The 20530-nt window shown below is 27.1% G+C and overlaps 1 protein-coding gene across 16 annotated transcripts in view; it reads left to right on the top strand.

Annotated features, from left to right (window-relative positions):
• The window catches only part of CaMKII (Calcium/calmodulin-dependent protein kinase II), a 55360-nt gene extending 37630 nt beyond the window's left edge, over nucleotides 1-17730 (top strand). For 2 of the 16 annotated variants that reach the window (XM_089224716.1, XM_089224714.1), the window contains exons 12-18: nucleotides 3232-3324; nucleotides 4641-4697; nucleotides 7414-7575; nucleotides 13339-13414; nucleotides 14185-14279; nucleotides 14362-14488; nucleotides 15875-17730. In XM_089224716.1, the coding sequence (XP_089080842.1) occupies nucleotides 3232-3324; nucleotides 4641-4697; nucleotides 7414-7575; nucleotides 13339-13414; nucleotides 14185-14279; nucleotides 14362-14488; nucleotides 15875-16019 (755 nt within the window). In that variant the 3' untranslated portion in view covers nucleotides 16020-17730. Of the gene's footprint in view, nucleotides 1-3231; nucleotides 3325-4640; nucleotides 4698-7413; nucleotides 7576-12845; nucleotides 12909-13338; nucleotides 13415-14184; nucleotides 14280-14361; nucleotides 14489-15874 lie in introns of all 16 variants that reach the window. The other 14 variants (XM_089224722.1, XM_089224720.1, XM_089224719.1 and 11 more) reach the window with 8 other exon arrangements.
• The last annotated feature ends 2800 nt before the right edge of the window (nucleotides 17731-20530 follow it).

Genomic DNA, 20530 nt, shown 5'->3' with positions numbered 1-20530 from the left:
TCTTATTGTACACAATTACTTATTGATAGAATTCTGTTTTATGTTACTACTTACAATAATTTTTTAGCACATTCAAATAAGACACCGATAAATTATATTAAATATAGAATATTTGTTTACTAGGTATTGTTAGTTTTTTTTGTAATTTGATAATACAATAATACGAGACATTAATGCAGTGCAAACGTATAACTCGCTATTTCTAATAGAACTTATTGCCTATATTTTCAAATAGAAACGATGTTTGTCATGCGATGGTTTCCTAACACAATTTTACAATATTTATGATAGTTTTATAAACTCATATCATAAACAATATATAGGCAACATTTCCAACACAGAAACACTTGCAAGTGACAAGTGAACAATAATAAGTATGGAAAAGCCAAAAGAAAAATAATACACCATATCATCCATTTCATCCATTTCAAACCGATTTGTTATTTTGATCGGTATTTTAAAATGTAAATAAAAATAAAAATTTTAATTAATTTTCAAACAACTAACAGTACCCAATTACAATCATTATATTAACGTAATATGATGTATGTTTTCTAAATCAATAGAAAATCGGTTTTTGGAACGGTTTTAGGAAGACGAGAGTGTAGGGAGGCACCATTATTTATTAGTTGCCCAACTATTAAAATATGATATGTGTATCTGATAAAATTGTTGATTTGATTATTTCAAGAACATTAAAACTAAAAGGCTGAGGTTCTATATGAGGCGCTTACTATTGATATCGATACAAATAATAAGCATACCTACAATGTTATTACCAACGATTTGATGAATATAAAAAAAATGAGCCTGTTTAGCATTAAATAATTGATGTTGAGCACATTTTTATGTTCATCAGACTGATCACAATACATGTAAATTATTTTTACCTTTCATCATTTGTTTTGTTTTTGTGATTTTATTTGTTTTCGTTCACTCTTCCCTGTACTCTTCGCGAATATTCTCTAAACGCACTACACTTCTATACCTTCTTCAAAATCTACCATAAAATTTTCCGGAACAGGAAGTGGTAAGACTGTTGTATCTATAACAAATATTTATATTTTAAATTTTTGTTCCAATTTACATTAACATTTTTGTGGACGTCATTTTTTTGGCATTAAAAGTCATTTTTTGGGCATTCGCTTTAATTTTATTTATTACTCTAGATAATCTATAGAGTTGTATATTTTTTTATATTTCTTTAATTTAATTCTAACACACTTTGCAGGGTTATTGTTGAAAATGGGAAACGGTTTTAGCTATTCCACTAACTATTTTTGTTACGCTTTTCCATAACGCATGTTTATACAATGATATAAAATATATGAAGCTTAATTTTTTATAAAAGCACGAACTGCGTTAATCTAATTTTAGTATTAGGGTGGTATATTAATATGGAATGTTTATTCGTGAATAAAATATGCATGTTTAATTATTGTTTTTATTGAATATTATTATTTTGTTGGAATATTAATACCTTTTATAATTTTGATTAGAATTATGATGATTATAACTTGACTATAGATAAAATTAATTAAATTTACTTAAGTATAAAACAATTCAAATTAATTACTTTAATACTCTTATTAGGTTTGATGGAACCAACTTTAGTAGTTAACATAATTTTACAAATAAATTATTATTTCTCAATTTATACAAAAATTGATTTTGTATGTTCCATTGTATAATTTGAATATTTTAAAATTAATAACTTAATATTCATTTATACTATTTATAGTAAATTATTAAACGAAATAATGTTTGCACTTCACGTTTATAATGATTTTAGAAAGTTTTGTAAGATTTATAATTATGTGCTCGTAAACAATTGTTTGCAATTTTGAATTTACTTATTTAAATGTTTATATTTCATTTTAATAATAATTTTTCTAACATCTATTAGAATAAATTGTGTTTTGAATATTTTGAATTCTTTAAATTGAATTAATTAGTGTACCTTTACTCTAAATATGGAGTTGAAAACCAGAATGATAAATATCAAATTAATTTAAACTATAGTATGATACGATAAAATATAACAAATAATATACAGGGCGATTCTCCGATCATGCTCATCCCTATTTTTCTCCAATAATATAGTGATTTAAAATCTTATTTTTAAAAGTTTTAACTAAAAGACCCTATTTTAAATTTCTTGAGATTATGGATCTCGTCACAGATGAAAGCATGGAAACTTTTAAATTAAAATTCCCCTTTTCCTGTAAATTATTTAATGGATAATTTTCTGAAAAGGTAAAGTAGTTTTAGAGTTATTTAACTATGTGTACCATAGTACTGAGTGTAATAATTCTATAGGAATGGGTTGTTAAGATATAGGGACTATGAATGCCATATTGATTTAAAATTTTTATAGTTAATATTTCACTCTCAAAATATATATTATATAAAGTAGTCCAAGTATAATAAAATATGCAACATATATATATTAAATCAAATTTTCAAAAAATGAGAATTTGAAATTCATTATTAAAGTAAAAGTGGGATGAATCTGTTTAGTGAATCACCCTGCTGTTTATCATAATAACATATTGTTACACTACTTAGATTATAAACGATTTATTTAAGTATAAAATCTATTATTTTAAATTGAATTCATAATTTTTACTCAGTAGTTAGCAGTTGCCAACCTATAGATAGCTACAGCAGCCGTAATAAATAATAAACTTTATTTTTAATTTTTAGAAATTAACGCAATATCAATAATTACCTACGTTTAATAAGCTATTTAATTTTTTAAATATAAATATAATATCAATAATTTATACCAATGTTTCGATTGAATATACATAGTGATTCAATTTAATTGCTTAATTTTAATTATCTAGTGCCATTCAGCTGACCGTTTTCATTTGATTATTTATTTTGAATATTATATTTAATATTAATATTTTTGGAATTCTTTTTAATCTTTAAGGTGATCTGAAAAATTTAACGATTACTTTTATATTTAAAAATATTTAAAAATATTGTCAATTTTTTCTTTTTTTTTTTTTTGATTATATATATAAAAAATAAAATAAAATACAAGATGGTTTTCAACTCGATATTGTACTATGATATAAATATATTATTATATAATATTGTTTTAGAGATTCGTTTTTATTCTGTTAGATGTTTTAATAACTATCTAATTGGTGTTTGAATTAATTTTTATAATTAAATAATATAATATATACCATGGTATTAATCATTTATATTGGTTGTCAGGTCGCAGTATTGTAACCAACAAAAAAGGAGATGGTTCTCAAGTGAAAGAATCAACTGAGAGCAATACAACATTGGAAGATGATGATGTTAGAGGTAAGTGAAAATAAATAAAATATAAACTATGATAAAATCGTTATGAGATTTTACACATTCTGGAGTTTTTAAATAACTCTACTTTTACCATAATATAGGTGTTATATTACCCACCTATTTTTTTTTTAATAATTCGTCTTTCAAAATTAAAATATTAAAATTTTAAATAATTTGCATGTGTTCACATTTAATGAACAAACATTTAATACTTACACATTTAATACTTATGGAAATCTAAATAAACCAATTTAAATGATTATACAATAATGTATACTTACATCGTAGTAAATAATAATTAATATTCTAACGTTCACTACTTAAACGGTATACCTAAAAATAGTATTTAATCGTTATTTTTTTTTCTTCTAAACTTTGCACCCCGACTTTTAAAAATATAACATATTATTGATATTTGTACAAAAAAATATGTTTGAATACCTATACAATACACATTTATAATAATATTATGTAAGTATGTATATATATATTATTATTATTCGTGCATAAAACATCTGAAAAAAAAAATATCTTCTTACGAACCTCAAACGTACTGATAAATGTGAATATCTATCTAATACTTTGTAATTAAAAAATATATAATTATCAGTCGAACTACAATAATATATAAATATACAATATATCCCTGTGAATAAACGCATATAATATATATATATATATATATATATATAATCATAAACTTGAGCTGCTTGCTTGTGTAAATAAGAGCAGTGTGACGCTTTCACTCTTAGGAACACCCGTTAAAATAATAGCAAAGACATCACGTGGACACACATATTATATTATTATTATTATTATTATTATTGTTATTATTATTATTATTATTATTATTATTATTATTATTATCGTTACACGACCACGAATAATATCAAACAGATTTTATAACAACGGACAGCCGTCGTTCAATATACTGATATCGGATATGACCATAATAATTTTATTTTTTAATACACACACCATAAATTTCATCAGATAAAATAATATACATATAATAATATAATATGACATTTAGATACCCTGTGTAGGCGGTTTTTCGTTGATTTTTATTTAATACATATATATTTGTTATTTTTTTTGTTATTCTCGTTTTGAGTATATTATGCATGCGTAGGGAATAGGTACTACCCCCGTGACGTGTTTGAAACCCCATTCTGTAAACACATTTCACTATCCTAACATATTATTTTAAAAAAAACACAAACAAACAAACGTACAAAAAATAACGAACAAAAAGATCGTATACGACCGTGTTACAAATTTGTCACGACTCCAATGTGAAAAGTGTGTTTTTCTCTTAGAGGACAAAAAAGGGACTGTGGACCGGAGCTCTACAGTAATTGCCAAAGATGCGGAAGGTAAATATCAACAATGATAAAACCAACCTTTATATAATATTTTATTCACAAAAACAATATGAACGCGGAAACGTGAAATTTTTGTTCTTATTTTTCGAGTTAAAGAATATAGTCGAGTTTTATTCGTGCTGAAAATAATATGATATACTACATATAGTATAGTGATCAGCTAGATATACTTATATTATGTACCGAAGTAATGTTATTTAATTCGGAGTTAACGTACTAACATATAGTTATAGTTTATATTTTCCGCTTTCACGTCGATTTATATGGATATATATGTATAGTGCATCACATAAGTCCCAAAACGCCTTTGGATCTCGCAACTAATCAACTTCTTTCAATACAGTTTCTTCGAGAGTAATTTTATCATATAGAAAATTCAAATTTAATGACAATTTTGTTTTTTTCTTGAAATAAACTTTTAGAAACTTAAAAACTAGCTATTTTATCAACTATTATAGTATTTTAAAATGTTAATAAAATGTATATATGTATATTTAATATTTATATTGAATGAAAGTTATTGAATACAGTTTGTTTAGATTTATTCGGAATTATCAAACTATAACTTTATTGCAAAAAAATAAATATTTCAAAATAACCTATTTTATTACAATTTAAAAAGTACAGTTTTTCAAAATTCAAATTAATTTTAAATTGTGATCAGATCTCTTTGCATTTTAATCAACTTTTGGTTTATATAAATGAGTTTTTGTATTTTACTAACCTGTAGGTAAGTTCAAGAAAACCAAAAACTTAACCATTTTTAACTTTATTCCTTTTTACTCAACTTCAATTATTTTTATTTTTTAAAAATTAAAAAAGTGGTTATTTTGTAAGTTTCAAAGTGTTGACTCTTAGAAATATGATTTTCTTTTAAAAAATTTAAAAAATTGTCATTGAATTGGATTTTTTCTATAAATCTTTCTTGAAAAAACTACATTAAAAAAAAATGATTTGCCTCGAATATTCTTTGGAGTTCAGGGAATTTTGGGATAAACTGTACATAATATAAATATATATATATGCCATTATATAATATATATTGTTTTATATAAATCTAGCTTTAATACAAACATAACATAATATGTATTATACTATTGTTTGCTAGTACTGTTATATATAATAAGATCATTAAATAATTGTTAAATGTTTATTTTATTGTGTATGCATTGTTTTATCGTTCATCAATATAATATGTATTTATAAAAAAAATTGATCTGTATACGTCTTGCTCATCATAACATTGTGAATTTACATGCTTATAATTTTTATCTTTAGTTTTATACTTCATAGTCGTGCGCAGGGGGGATGCTGGTTATGTCAAGAAATTTCCTGAATAGTTATCATAATCATAGTTTTTAGATTTCTAACTCATGATAATCTAGTTGAATTCAAAATTAACCATTTTCGTGATAATTTTCTATTTTATCACACATAATACTGGCATCTGTACTATTGCTTATTTTCATACTACTATATCAAAAATAAAAGAATTTCGATTAATATTAGGTTATTGTTTTTTGTCATTATTATTATATTATTAAACTAGGTACTTTGATCATATTTTTGTAGTTTTTATACTGTTATTTTATTGGAATGGAATCATAATACAGACTTTTTAAAATAAAATATCTAAAGCCTAAATATAAATGGATGCATGTTTAGTTTTTTTCGAATCCATATTCGCATTTGCGTTATGCTTCGAGTTTTGTTAATTATGAGTTTTCTGATAGTTATTTTTTGTATTTAGCTAGGTATATTTAAAAATACCAACTGCGAACCGCATTGAATCCGTCCAAAACATCGGCATACGCACTATAACGGGTTTGCCTTCCTTCGTAAAAAACTCGGTCCTTCTAAAATCCACTAATTTCAAATCTATTCAAAATTCTATTCGTTCCCAAACCAATTCAATGTTCTACAAAAACTCTTTCTCAAATCACGACCACATCCGACTTCTAGGCAAAACTCACACTCCTTCAACTACCAAACGCATACTCAAACCCTACCCACTCACCTGGGTAAATCAATAAAACTAACATAAACCTTCCAAATAAACTTCGACCCACTAGTAGAGGCATAAGCCTGGAATAGTTAACGGCATAGCCACCTCCCCCTCAAAGCAAAGTAAAATACCAGCTGCGAAAAAATTTGCGCACGCCTATGATATAGTTCATCGTCATACTCGTTTATTTAACATTTGCAATTAGGTTCATAAGAAAAAAAAAAGACCATCTAATCATGAGACAGAACTCAATATGTTTTTCATCTCTACTTTAGCTACAGATCGTTGACGGGAGTTATGTGGCGGTGAAGGTTCTCTGTAATGAGTTGGTAAAATTTTATCCTGACATCACTTGTTACATTCGTTCGAATCGGTTATTTTGTATAACATTTGCCTATCATTCCAATATCCCAATGTTGCAAGATGAAAACAATTGGTGAAAATCTGGAACACTTGGACGTTATGAATTTTTGGAACTTTCGATGGTTTTTGTTTTTCGCGACCACAGATATTTGAATCATATATGAGTTTATTAGGATTAAAATTAAAAAAGGGAAATTTATTAAATCTATACATTTTACCTTGTACATGCTGGGGCGTTCAATATTCCAGAACCATAAACCACTTCCACTACCGCGTTGAAGTCACGTTACTCCCGTCTAACCCACATATTATAATATTATACAGCGTGCAATTGTTTAGGGAACATCGCCACGCCGCCACCGTCACCGGCATTGTCTTCCTCTTCCATTGGTAGCGTGCTGGGCTGCTTCAAGAGTTCCTTGTCCACGTCTTTCGGATCCAAGACAAATAATAAACTGTCGATAGTCGTCACCGCCAACCCCCAAAATGTCTTGGCTCAAGGTTAGAAAAATTCTGATGTCTCGTTTAAATATATACACGCCTGGTTCTTTTCTGGTTTCTGGTTTCGTTTTTTAACACTACGCACTAACAAGTAACAAACCGTGTGCCGTTTACATGCGTTTAATATAATGTACAAATAGAACATAATTGTTACGCTATCTAACCTCGTTAATATTGTAATAATATTATGTCGGTGACGTTGACAGAATTTTTTTTTGGTGGGGTGAGGGAGGGGATCATTTACACAGAGTTGGTTTAAGTATTGGATCTCCCATAAGTTTGGCGTACCGAGTTTTATTTTAGGATTCGGTTCGTGTATGGCTACATCATTTTGTATTTACGGTACCTATAACATTCATAGACCATGGAAATATGTTTTTAATTTTCTTAAAATTTCTGAGGAGGGGAGGGGGCTCAGCCATCCTAGCATCTCCACATGGCTACACCACTACATTATGTAAAAATCATTGGCATGGCGGTTAGCTCGTCAAGGTCTGTTGTACATTTTCATGGATTAGCGGGTCCAGACGCCAGTCATATTTCGTATTATTAACGTTGATCAAATTGCATGATTTCATATATATTAGCACAACGCGTATGAGCTTAGAAACCATTTTCATTTCCATCAAAGGTCTTTTCGAATTATGTACTTACCAGGAAAATTAAGATCCTCCTTAGTAGCACCTCATAACATAGACGTCCAACCGGTTTTTGCCTAACTGCACTATAAAGACTTGAGGTTATAGGTTCTATACAGGGTGATTATTTTAAGTGGGTACACTAATTATCTCAAAAAGTATTTACTCTTTTCAAAATATTTTTTTACATGGTTTCAAGTTGTTAAAAAACCAACGTTTTTATTAAAAAATTATATTTTTAAATATTTTTTATCCTTATCATTTTTTTAAGTTTTTTACTTTTTTGAATGACAACATAGAGTTTTAATTTCATATTCCAAAGCAGAATATTTTTCTAAGTATTTTGATTCATAAAAATCGAATTTAGGACGAGAAGTTTATGAGTTATATGTATTTAAAGTATAGACAAGCGGAGTAGTGGACAAACACTTTGCGGGGTAACCCCGTACCACTCCACTCTGCCAATCTAAACTTTAAATACTTATAACTCAAAAACTACTAGCCCTAAATTCGATTTTTATGAATCAAAATACTTAGAAAAATATTCTGCTTTGGAATATGAAATTAAAACTCTATGTTGTCATTCAAAAAAGTAAAAAATGATAAGGATAAAAATTTTTAAAAATATAATTTTTTAATAAAAACGTTGGTTTTTAACAACTTGAAACCATGTAAAAAAATATTTTGAAAAGAGTAAATACTTTTTGAGATAATTAGTGTACCCACTTAAAATAATCCCCTTGTATCCCATGCACAGAATGTGTTGATGTTTTTATATTGGACTAAAATGTATGCTGAAAACTCTATAAAGGTATCTCTCTATTCTGTCTTTATAATCGTATTCTGAATATTCTTTTGTAGTGCTATAATACAATACAATAGGTATAGGTATATTTAGGAATTAGGTTCCATTGTACAATACCTGTTACAAAATGTACGTTGTAGGCAATTAAATATCTCCTATAATCTTCTGATATTTTAAATAATTGATGCCTCCTACTATCCAATAGTTAAGCACCACATCATCAAATTTGTTGATTTCATAATATTATTCTAAAATAATTATAGGACTGAATTAAATGTATAATTACTATTTCATCTATATCAGTTATTAATATCAAATATCGCACGTGATGTACATGAATTTGTGACTAGTCTATAAAATTCCCACAAAAATATACTAATCGTGTACTTACTTATAGGATTTTTGAACTTTGACCCGTACGTAAAGGTCGTCACTGCAGTCATTTTTATGTCGTTAGGATTGTTGTTGTTTTCTGTGCTTGGTTTATAATCTATGTAATATATCTATATGATGTATACCTATTGTAACTATATTTCTATATAGTTTTCTATGGTCATACTTAAAAAAAAAAAACTACATGCAGACGATAATATATTATGACGACAAACATAATGCATATTTACAAAGGTATAATAATATAATGGATATAGACAAGCGTGAACACAAACGACCCAATCAAATGGAATATCAGCGTGTATGTATAGTGGGCGGGGAGTAAAAGGGGTTGACATTTATTAGTTATTACTAATATACAGCAACTCTGCACATTGATAACACATGGACGTACACGAACGCGTTTCTCATCAAAAGTTTCGAAAATGGCATTTGTATGCATTAGTTTATAAATTATATCGAATAAGCATAATATATCATGTATAGGAGTGAAAGAGAGACGTGTTATTTTTTTTTATAAGTTGGACAGCAATAGTGACATTTTGGCGCGACGTGTAAAATAACGTAACTAAATACGTTTGCACAGTTGTTTTAATTTTAAACACACACACACGTCACACTCGCTATTTAGGTATAATATTATACTTAATATTTTGCAGTTACTTACGCACATGATGTACAAAATAAAATCTATTCCATGTAGCCAATCGTGTATATTATATTATCAAAATATATATTTTTAATCTCGTTCTTCTTTTTTCATTGCTCCGCTGTTTGTGGTGTGCGTTCCGCCGTGTCGTCATCGCATTATTATTATAATATAATATGTTTGGAATTGGCTAAACGCCTAAACGACTAAAAATCGATATATTATATTATTATTATATCATCAACGTCGTCGTCGTCGTATAAATGTTTTCCAAGACGTATATAGTTTTTCGCGAACAATCATAATATTATCATCGTGTAGGTCACTATACCGCCGCCGTTGGAGTAATGTGCTCTATTCCGTTCTCGCGTAAATCACTCGTAGTACACATCACGTCATATGATTTTCTACTTAAATTATACGCTCCGGTCACCGTCTTCTTGCTGCTGCTTCTGATGCGGTTATTCATACGTCGTTTGTGACCGCGTTCCCGGTGAGTTGCGTGCTTAAAATACACACGAAATATATTTGTATACCGCATAATATCACGATTTTAAATCATTTTATATGAGACTTTCGGCTAAATAAGTATTCTGTAGAAAGCCTCCAGTGTATATATCGTACAATAGAACAATAATAATATGTAACTCCTTCGTGTAGCAGCTTATATCGTAATGCCATAGTAATAGGTATTATATATACTGAAATAGTCGTGTCGCCGCGTCGCAGAGTCCCTCCCCCACTCCTCCTTCCACGTCCCATCCATCATCACCCATCACCATACCACCCCTCCCCATCATAGTATGGTGTTGTGCTTTTGCAGTAATTGTTCCGACGATCCCGCCGTAGAACGTCTGGTACCCGGTAACTCGATGGAATCGTACGTTTCGCAGGACGCTTGTAAGTATATAATATGATTATATGAAGAAAAAAACCATATGTACATTATATATATATAGGTAACCATGATGTAGAATCGAATAAAATATTTCCTACATAATTAGCGTATATTATATTTGCCTATATAATGCGCGAGATGATAAATATTGTTTTGCTACGCATTTTCTCTATCTATTTTCATAGTTTTTATACGGTTGTAAGTACCTAGGTTAAAGGCTCATAATATTATATAGGTATTTGCGCCTATCGATGAATCGTTGATACTCGTTATAACTTATGGGGATTATATGGACCTATGTCATTTCGTCCATGTTAATGTGATTTCTTGTTCTAATTATTATTGTCTTAACATTTTTAATTACCGAGTGCAATAATATGTTACTGGTGAGAGATTTTTTTCTTAACACTAACAAGTAACTATACCCTTTACCGTGCAATTAACTTTTTACTTTTGTTGCTTTATCTATAAAAAACGAACTTCAAGTGGTTATGAATGATATAGATATTTAAATTTAAAAGTAAAAAAAAAAAATTACTGAGAAAATGATTGCAAATGATGCCTATACGCATATGCATGCAATATAATTTTACCAGGCTATACCCTTTTCGTCCTAGTGCCATAAAACTATTTGAACGCAACAACCATTGACAAAATAATGTGTATATATACCATAATATAATATTGTGTCCTGTAAACAAATAGTTTTTATTGGTTATTTTTATACATTAGTACTTCATTGATTCATCATCATCGCCATTTGATTCGAAGTGGTAGTTAGGCAGATAGAATATATATTATTATAATTAGGGATGGGAATTTTGATGCCCTGAAAAAATAAGGACAATTCAAACTTTTCTCAACAGCTTAAAATTATGTACTAATAAAATGTACTAAAATACTAGTTACGACAAAAATATTAGGCGTACAAAAACATTTAAATTTAACATGCATTTCACAAAAAAAAAAAAAAAATATTTTATTTTTATTATTTTTATAATTGAGAGATAATTTTGGGAGATGTTTTTATATTTCTAAATTTCGTTGATTTGTCTTCAAAAAATTGTTAGATACCAAGTAAATTTAGATTATGCTGCTAATAATAATTATGTTTTTTTTTTAATTTTTGGTTTGTATCAATATCAATTATATCAGATAATTATATGAAATCTCAAATATTAATTAAATTAGATCAATATTTTAATGGTTGATAGTAGATAATACAATTTCGATAAAATCTCAAAATAAATTTTTTTTTAAATTTAATTTTACGTATTAAACGTCCTAAAAACCATAAAAAAAAATCCAAAAGAAATATGCAAAATCAACTTTGGTATCGTCATTCGACATTCATGAAATAGATTAGTATCGAAATAGCTCCGTTTCGTACATATCTCTATAGAAAAAATTGCAAAGTGCGTTTGCATTTCAGCTCTAATTATAATATTCAATTATCTTTTTCAGTACTTACATCAAACATGATGTAATACGTAATAATGTATCATCCTAATATTATACTATTCAACCCTTGCTGCAATAGGCAACTCGATAAAACAATGCATATACATGGACAATCGACCGAAATCTTCGATATAGAAATATAGACCGAATTATGATTAATGTATCTATTTATATGTCGTAACAATAATAATATTATACAAATTGTATATATATAAGTATATAATATATACGTATATATATATATATATATATATTTATATTATACGTATATATAGGATGAAACACGCATTGATATAACAATAATATTGTGCGTGTTTTCCTATTTTTTGTTTGTTTCTTTTGTTCTCTGTTTCTCATCTATATCGGTTTTCGTTTTTTGCATTTCTTTTTTCTTTTTATGTTTTATTTTCACATATTTTCGCTAAGACGTGAGGATTGTCTGTCCCAACAAGACATTCTCGCAGCACTCGACTAACTCTTGCGGTTCAGGTGAGTTCAAACAACTACAAATACAAATCTAGATAGTATTTTATATTCAATTTTCAATATCACATTTTCCCTCACAGTAATATTAAAATGTACATATTATTATATACTTATTATAAGTTTTGTTGAAAACCCGTTTTGATTATTAGATTACCTATATATTATATATATACCTGTATAGTGTATATATTATGATTATTTTACATACTTTTTTTATTATTTCACTCGTATTGCGTTTAAAGCTTTTGTATAATATACCTATAATCTATAAACATTAAAATGATATTAAATATAATTTGAAAAAATGTAAAAAAAAAAAATTAAAAAGAAATTAATACCACTGTCGGATTTGCCGAGAATGGCCGTTAACCTATACAATGTATGTTATACGTAATCATATAACAGCTTATAATCTCCAACGGTCTTATTTCAGCACGCAAACAAGAAATCGTTAAAATCACCGAACAACTTATTGAATCGATCAACAATGCTGATTTCGAGGGATATACGTACGTATAATATAACTATATAATAATATATACTTATATTAAAACAATAAATATTTCACGTTCTTTGTGCATCCGTAAATGTATGCAATCTTTTATGTATGATTGTTACTCTGTTCGTCAATTACCTCAACATGCAATTGTGAAACGTTTAGATTCTAAGCAAAATGAAAAATGTATTGGTTTTATAGTAATATTTTATTTTTTTTTTTGGAATTCCCAAAAATAGTCTTGTTTATTTGTTCTTTTATTGTTAATGGTAATTCTAAAAACTTCAAAATATTAATAATACTAAACTGAATCGTTATTTTCCATTAAAAATCGGGTCGTCAATTAATAAGATAAGACTTTCCGGGCATTGATATGAATATTAACACACTACATTCATAATAATAATAATAATAATTGACTAGAAATCTAAGAGTACCTACATTGAAGTAACAATTGAAATAAACGAATAATGAGTAAAACGGCCCAATTTATCATTGAAGATGACATATTATAGGCGAAATTGAAGTACTAATAATAGGTAATTGATATTTAGCATAATTTAAACAACAAAAAGACTAAACGCCAGAAGAAAATAACAATACTTAATATAAATATTAAGTTAAACTTTAGTTACTTATAGTTTATTTTATATGTACACTATACAGTGTGCATTATAACGTAAATGGCTATCAAAATTAATTTTGAAATAATATTACTGTAGTAGTAGTAAAATCCAATAAAAACGTGATAATATTATTGATATGTTTGTTTATATTTTATAGCAAAATTTGCGATCCACACATGACAGCATTTGAACCGGAAGCGCTCGGAAACCTATTGGAAGGCATGGAATTTCATAAATTTTACTTCGACCATGGTACAGTTGTTACTTTTTGTATTTAGTTTTGTATTGAAATTAACATTTTTTACAAGCTCACAGTTCACAAGGTTGTGTATAGAATCCGTTTTGACAGTTTTAGGTAAAAATCGAGGCATTAATACTACCGTGTTGAACCCTACTGTGCATTTACTTGGTGACGATGCAGCTTGCATTGCATACATTATACTCGTACAATACATCGACAAGTAAGTTATCTATTTAATATCCATAATTGACATACTTCTTAATTCCAACACTGTACATTTTTTAATGACCTTTTAAAGTAGATAAAATATAAGATTACAATATTATTTACGAGTTAATTTTCTTATACTGCGTGTTACAATAAAACGCAACCACTATTTCTATTTTAATAATATACATAGTGATTTTTAAGTATCATATCCCCCCTCGTTTTTCGTTTAATAGCACAAGTATTCGACCTTTGAGTTTTAGAATTTTTAAGTTAAACTAAAGATTATATTTTCAAATTACTGAAATCTTTTTGTACTACCTACTTAAGGAATGCTCTGTGGTGATACAAACTTCTATTTTTCAAATGAAAACCACCCCTCCGTCCATTTTTTTAATTCAAATTATTCAACGGTTATATAGTCGTGTTTTATGTAAAATAGACCTCATGTAAGTTTTTCAGTCGGCTTTTTTTTTAAGAAGAAAACATTTTCCTACTAAGGCTATTGTTATTGGTAATGTAAAAGCAATTTACAAATGTTTTTATGTTAGGAGAAAAAGTGAAAACTTTTTGCAGTTTTAAGAAAAACTCCATTGTTAAAGAGAGCTGGCAGGAAACAAAGGAAATAAGATTGACGATGCGTTTCGCAACATTTTACACCGTGTTTGTTTCTTTAGAGGGCAAGGAGATTTCATTTTTCTTGTTATCTTATGTAATAAATGTTATGGCATTCCCATTTTTAACAACATTAATATCAGGTATTTTAGTATTATTTATTAGGTAATCCTGAGGGCTTTAAACAAACTCCTTATATGATGTAATCTTCAAAAAAGATTATACTAATAGTAGTTTAACACAAATACACTACTACCCCGGTCCCTGAACCATTCATAGTGAACTCAATGTATTCGGAGTTTTGTTACACGGCGTAATGTATAGGCAATATAGGTACATGTATGTGTTTAAGAACGACATTGATCTGGTCTTGGCACTCTTATTCCCTAAACACGGTTACTACCTTGAGTGGCAGAAAAAATTAAGTTTTGGGATGGTTGAGTATAATACAATCGTGAAAAAAGTTTGCTTTAACTGTGAGATTTTTAAAATTGCCATTATTTAATAAATACTACAAAAAAATTGATGCGTGATAACACACAAAAAATTATTAATACATTTTACTTTTTTCTATAATACTGCATACATTTCTTAAAATATAAATTGTTTGTTCATTAATTCTTTGTTGCTAACCATTGAAAACAGTGGCAATGTGTGTGATGGAGGGGTGAAACAAACAAAAACTATCGTGTGGATGTCAAAATTCTGAATACGTCTCCGTATAAAACACACATATTACCATAGACGTAATGCGTAACTGTTTTCTCGTTGTTTACCATTATAGACAAGGAGTTCCTAGATCACACCAGTACGAAGAGACCAGAGTGTGGCACAGGCGTGACAATAAATGGCAAAACGTTCATTCACATCGGTCAGCATCGGTAGCATCCACCAGCAGCGCATTTTCACCGTCCGCCATCACTAAATAGCCGATTGCCAGCGATAATACGTCGACGGTCATACTGAACAAACGAAGAGGCCCACTATTATAATAACAATGTTTTTGTTCCTTTTTTTCTTTCTTTCTTTCTATCTTGTTTTTTTTTTTTCATTTTGACTGATTTTAAAGTTGATAATAACGTTATTATATTATATATATTATCTACAGTTATATATGTGCGTATATATATTATATATATATATATATATATATATATATATATATGTGTGTGTGTGTGTGTGTGTATATGTATAAATATTACAAAACACGAATAATACACTGCAGTATGGTTGAAATATATGTTAGTAAATAAGTGAGCAACAGAGCTATATTTAAAGACATAAAGGAAAATAGTTCGAAATTGATAGTAAAAAATATAATACAATATTTCAATGTAATAAAATTACTTGTGAAAAAAATACTAAATTAAAACGCACTTATAATTATTATGAAAACTCAAAAGATTTGCACATTATATGTAAAATGTCAAGATTCATGACAATTTTTTTCAGAATTTTCGGCTTGGGCATGCCACATTTTTAACTTATATCCATTTTTAGTAGTTATACCCATTTATAATATATATTATATATACAATAATAAATATTACTCGTAGTCAATTAAAAAATACCAATTATTTATTATATTTAATTGACTTTTTTCAATCATTCGTAAGAATAATGTTGTAATATTATCAAAACTTCGTACAAAACGTCAACCAACAATATTATTACGCCTCTCTTAGGCCTATGGAAATAATAAAATAAACATAACTCAGTAATTTATAATATCATTTCACAATATTAATTGTTTCTATGTATAGTGTATACATTTTTTTTTTTTTTTAATTTGAATATACTAATTGATATTTAAAAAGACTTGCGCATAATTTGGAAGTATTTAGTTTCAGAATACTTTTTTTTTTAATTCATAATCAACAAAAATATATAATATTACAGTTGTGTATATTATATATATGAATATATATATATATATATACGTTCCTAATAAAAGATTATAATTATTTTATTTAAATTATATTGTATAATTCGTATTATTCGTAAAATGTTTTTTTCGTATTAAATTTTCATACACAAAATATAATATTCAAACTACAACACATATCTATCGTATTATCAAATTCATTGTTTGAATACAACCAATCGGTTTATCTATAATATATAGAATCTGCTTATACATGTTTTTTCTTTATACTCGTTTATATATATTCAAAATAAAATCGCGATAATATCATGTTATTTTTTTCAATATGATATAAAATGCTTTTCATTGTTAAATTTAAAAAAAAATCAATTTAGAAAAAAAAAATTTAATACCTACTTATTATTCGTACAATATTTTATAGGTGTGTACCCTATGTAAATTAAATTGTAAAATAATTTATTTAATTTTTAATTTTTAAGTATCTTATATTATATATTGTTCTTTCACCTCACACTTGTATAATACTTAACCTATATAATTATTAAATTATTATTATTATTATTATTCTAGTCAAACGAAATTTTGTTTTATTTTTATCATTAGGGGTTTATATATGTATATTATATATATATATATAATATATAAATTAAATAAATTGAGTTCAAACGATAATTGTTCTCGTTTTTGAACAGCGACCCTGATCGGTCAGTTGTATAACAAAAAAAAAAATAATAATAATGGCATACGTATATACACTAATATACATAATGAGTATGCATTTGACAAAAAGTTAATAATTTTTCAATTTAAATAAATCATTTCTTGGTATTTTAATAGCATTTTTGAATAAAATAAATTACAAGTCTACATAATATGATATTATTTTATAATATATTATTATAAAAAGACTGGTGCTTATTGTGTTTACTACTATATAATATTAAATATTATACAATGCTTTTTTTTTTATAATACAATTTTCCTAGTAAAATACTATCAATTTTTTAGCAGGTAAATTATATTATATATTCGACAAAATATATTTACAAAAATGTTTATAACGTTTTTTAAAACACAACGATCACGTTCGCCGTTTATTACTTGTATCATTATTATTAAACATTTATTATATTAATTTTAGCTCTGAAATTTTGTTATTATTATTGATTTTGAATTTTTATTGTAATTGTCATTATAATTATAATTATTATTATTATTATTATTATTATTATAGCATAATAAAATAAATTATTTCATCAATAAATATTGATATAAATGTACAAATGTACAAGACTACAGCGTTGTACGTTTGTATACCTGCAGTATAAAAAATATGTTAAATGAAATAGGAAATGATCGTCTTAACATAAACCTATACTAATAATGTGTACTTTGTCTAGTTTGAATTCAACATTTTTTGTATTCGTTTTTAGCACAATTCGATTACACCGAAGTTGTTGATAGTTCGGTTGTAATTCCAACAGACGACAGCATATTATAGTGTTTATAATGTTTCTAAAAAAAAAACATTCGATTTTCGCACTGATACTCTAATAATTATATAGCCTTATAAATTAACTATTTTATTTATTGTTTTCCTAATTGTCCTTAGGAAACATAAAATAGTAGCTCTATGACAATACGAATCCAATAAATGAATAGATGGAGCAATTCGCATAGGTAAGTATCAGGCTCGATATATTTGTAACAACTCGCCGTGTGGGAACGATTATACTTTTAAAAACAATAATCAATGCTTTTATCAATTTATAGTATTTACAGTGACGACGTGACAATAAGGTCCTGTGAGTGGCTGTTTGGGATGGATGAGTTAGTGGTTGGTGATCGGTAGGTGCCGAACGAGAAGCATTTTGTACGACAATTTTTGGGGGGTGAGTGATTCCTGAAATTTGTTAGTGTCTCATGAATGAGAAATGTTCACGCCGCCACTACAGTTATCAACCACTTAAGAAAATTAGTATAAAACTTAAATAATTAATTGTACATAACATATTATATTAAAATATGCTTAAACGCGCTGTCGATCAAACAACCAACCGTTGACAGTACATTTTGTACACAGCAAAATGAAAACTTGCCGAGACGTGTAACCAGCTGTATTATGTAAAAGCGCACTTTGATATTTCGTCTATACGGTTGTTGACTGATGTGAAATGACAATACCAACCGACTTCCGGTCTAATAGACCACTGTAATAGATATCGGTGTTCCTATACAGACGCGTTTGTCTTTTATTATTGTGACGCAAATACCCATCATTTCGCTTTTAGAATAATACTTTAATATTTTAAAACTAATAAAAACGATTTTTTTATTTTCAAAATCGTAAAACTAACGACAGCAAATATTTGGTAGTTTTTTTCAAAGTAATTGTTTTGGCTTTTTCAGATCATATTTTATGGATGATTTCGTTTTTAAATCACGAATATGATCAGAGGTCCATTGAGTGTTTACTATTCAATGCAAATTCATAAAAACGTATGTAAGAAAAAAGCGGAATAACGTTCTGCAACGTCATTAGGAGTCTAGAGAGTCACTGTAATTAATGTGTTAAATTTGAATTCAATGATATAAATTCATTTTATATGAAAAACGATTCTGAGCAAAGACGGTATGTCAGCCTATAAATTATAAGCTATAATAATAGTTGATGACATGATTTCGATTATTATAATTCATCATACTATAATACATTAGTATACTACAGTAGGTTATAATCGTTTTGCTGAAAAATTTGCATTTGAAAATGTCATTGTGTGTTTAAAATAGATTAAGTTTCTCTAAAAGTTTTAAGTAAGTAGGTACCCACGAATAACAATTGTTCTTTTTTTTTTGTTCCTACAACACTACCTACGGGGCAACCGATTGGCACCGCCTCAAATTGAGTAATAATTTAACGTCATACTTTTAGGCTTAGACAATTATTATTTCGAAAACACTAACATTTTTGAAAATATTTCTTTTACATTATATTAGTTGTTATACATATGAAACGACATTTTTACTATTTTATTTTGTCTTCATTTTCATTTTTTATGTTTTTTACTTTTTTGAATTACAACATATATTTTGAATTCCATATTCCAGAGGAGAATATTATTCGGAGTATTTAAAGATATAAATCAAATTTTGGAAATGTTTATTAGTTATGTAAAAGCTTATAGTTTTAGATGAGGGTATACTCATCCATAATTGTATTTATAATAAAAATTGTAAATATTTCTTAAAAAAAAAGAAAAGAAATTACGAGTGGAGTATAGTATGTGAATATAGATAATAATTTAAACTTAAAATACTTGAATTATTAGTTTAAAATTCGATTTTTACGATTTTTAATACTACAAAAAACATTGAGATTTGGAATAGGGAATTAAAATATAATATGTTGTTATTCAAAAATCAAAAATGTCAAACAAAAAAATATTCTCAAAAACGCTGATAGTTATTAGATAGTGAATGTCTTACATTAAACAGATATCTAGTATAACACTGTTTTGTTCATGACATGCATAATACAAATATATCACACCTAAT

The sequence above is a fragment of the Diuraphis noxia genome, unplaced genomic scaffold (assembly GCF_037042655.1).
Source record: "Diuraphis noxia isolate RWA-SAM2 unplaced genomic scaffold, SU_Dnox_SAM2 contig0003, whole genome shotgun sequence".
NCBI lineage: Eukaryota > Metazoa > Arthropoda > Insecta > Hemiptera > Aphididae > Diuraphis > Diuraphis noxia.
The sequence above is the reverse complement of the archived record's forward strand: the minus strand, read 5'-3'. Positions and strand labels throughout refer to the sequence as shown.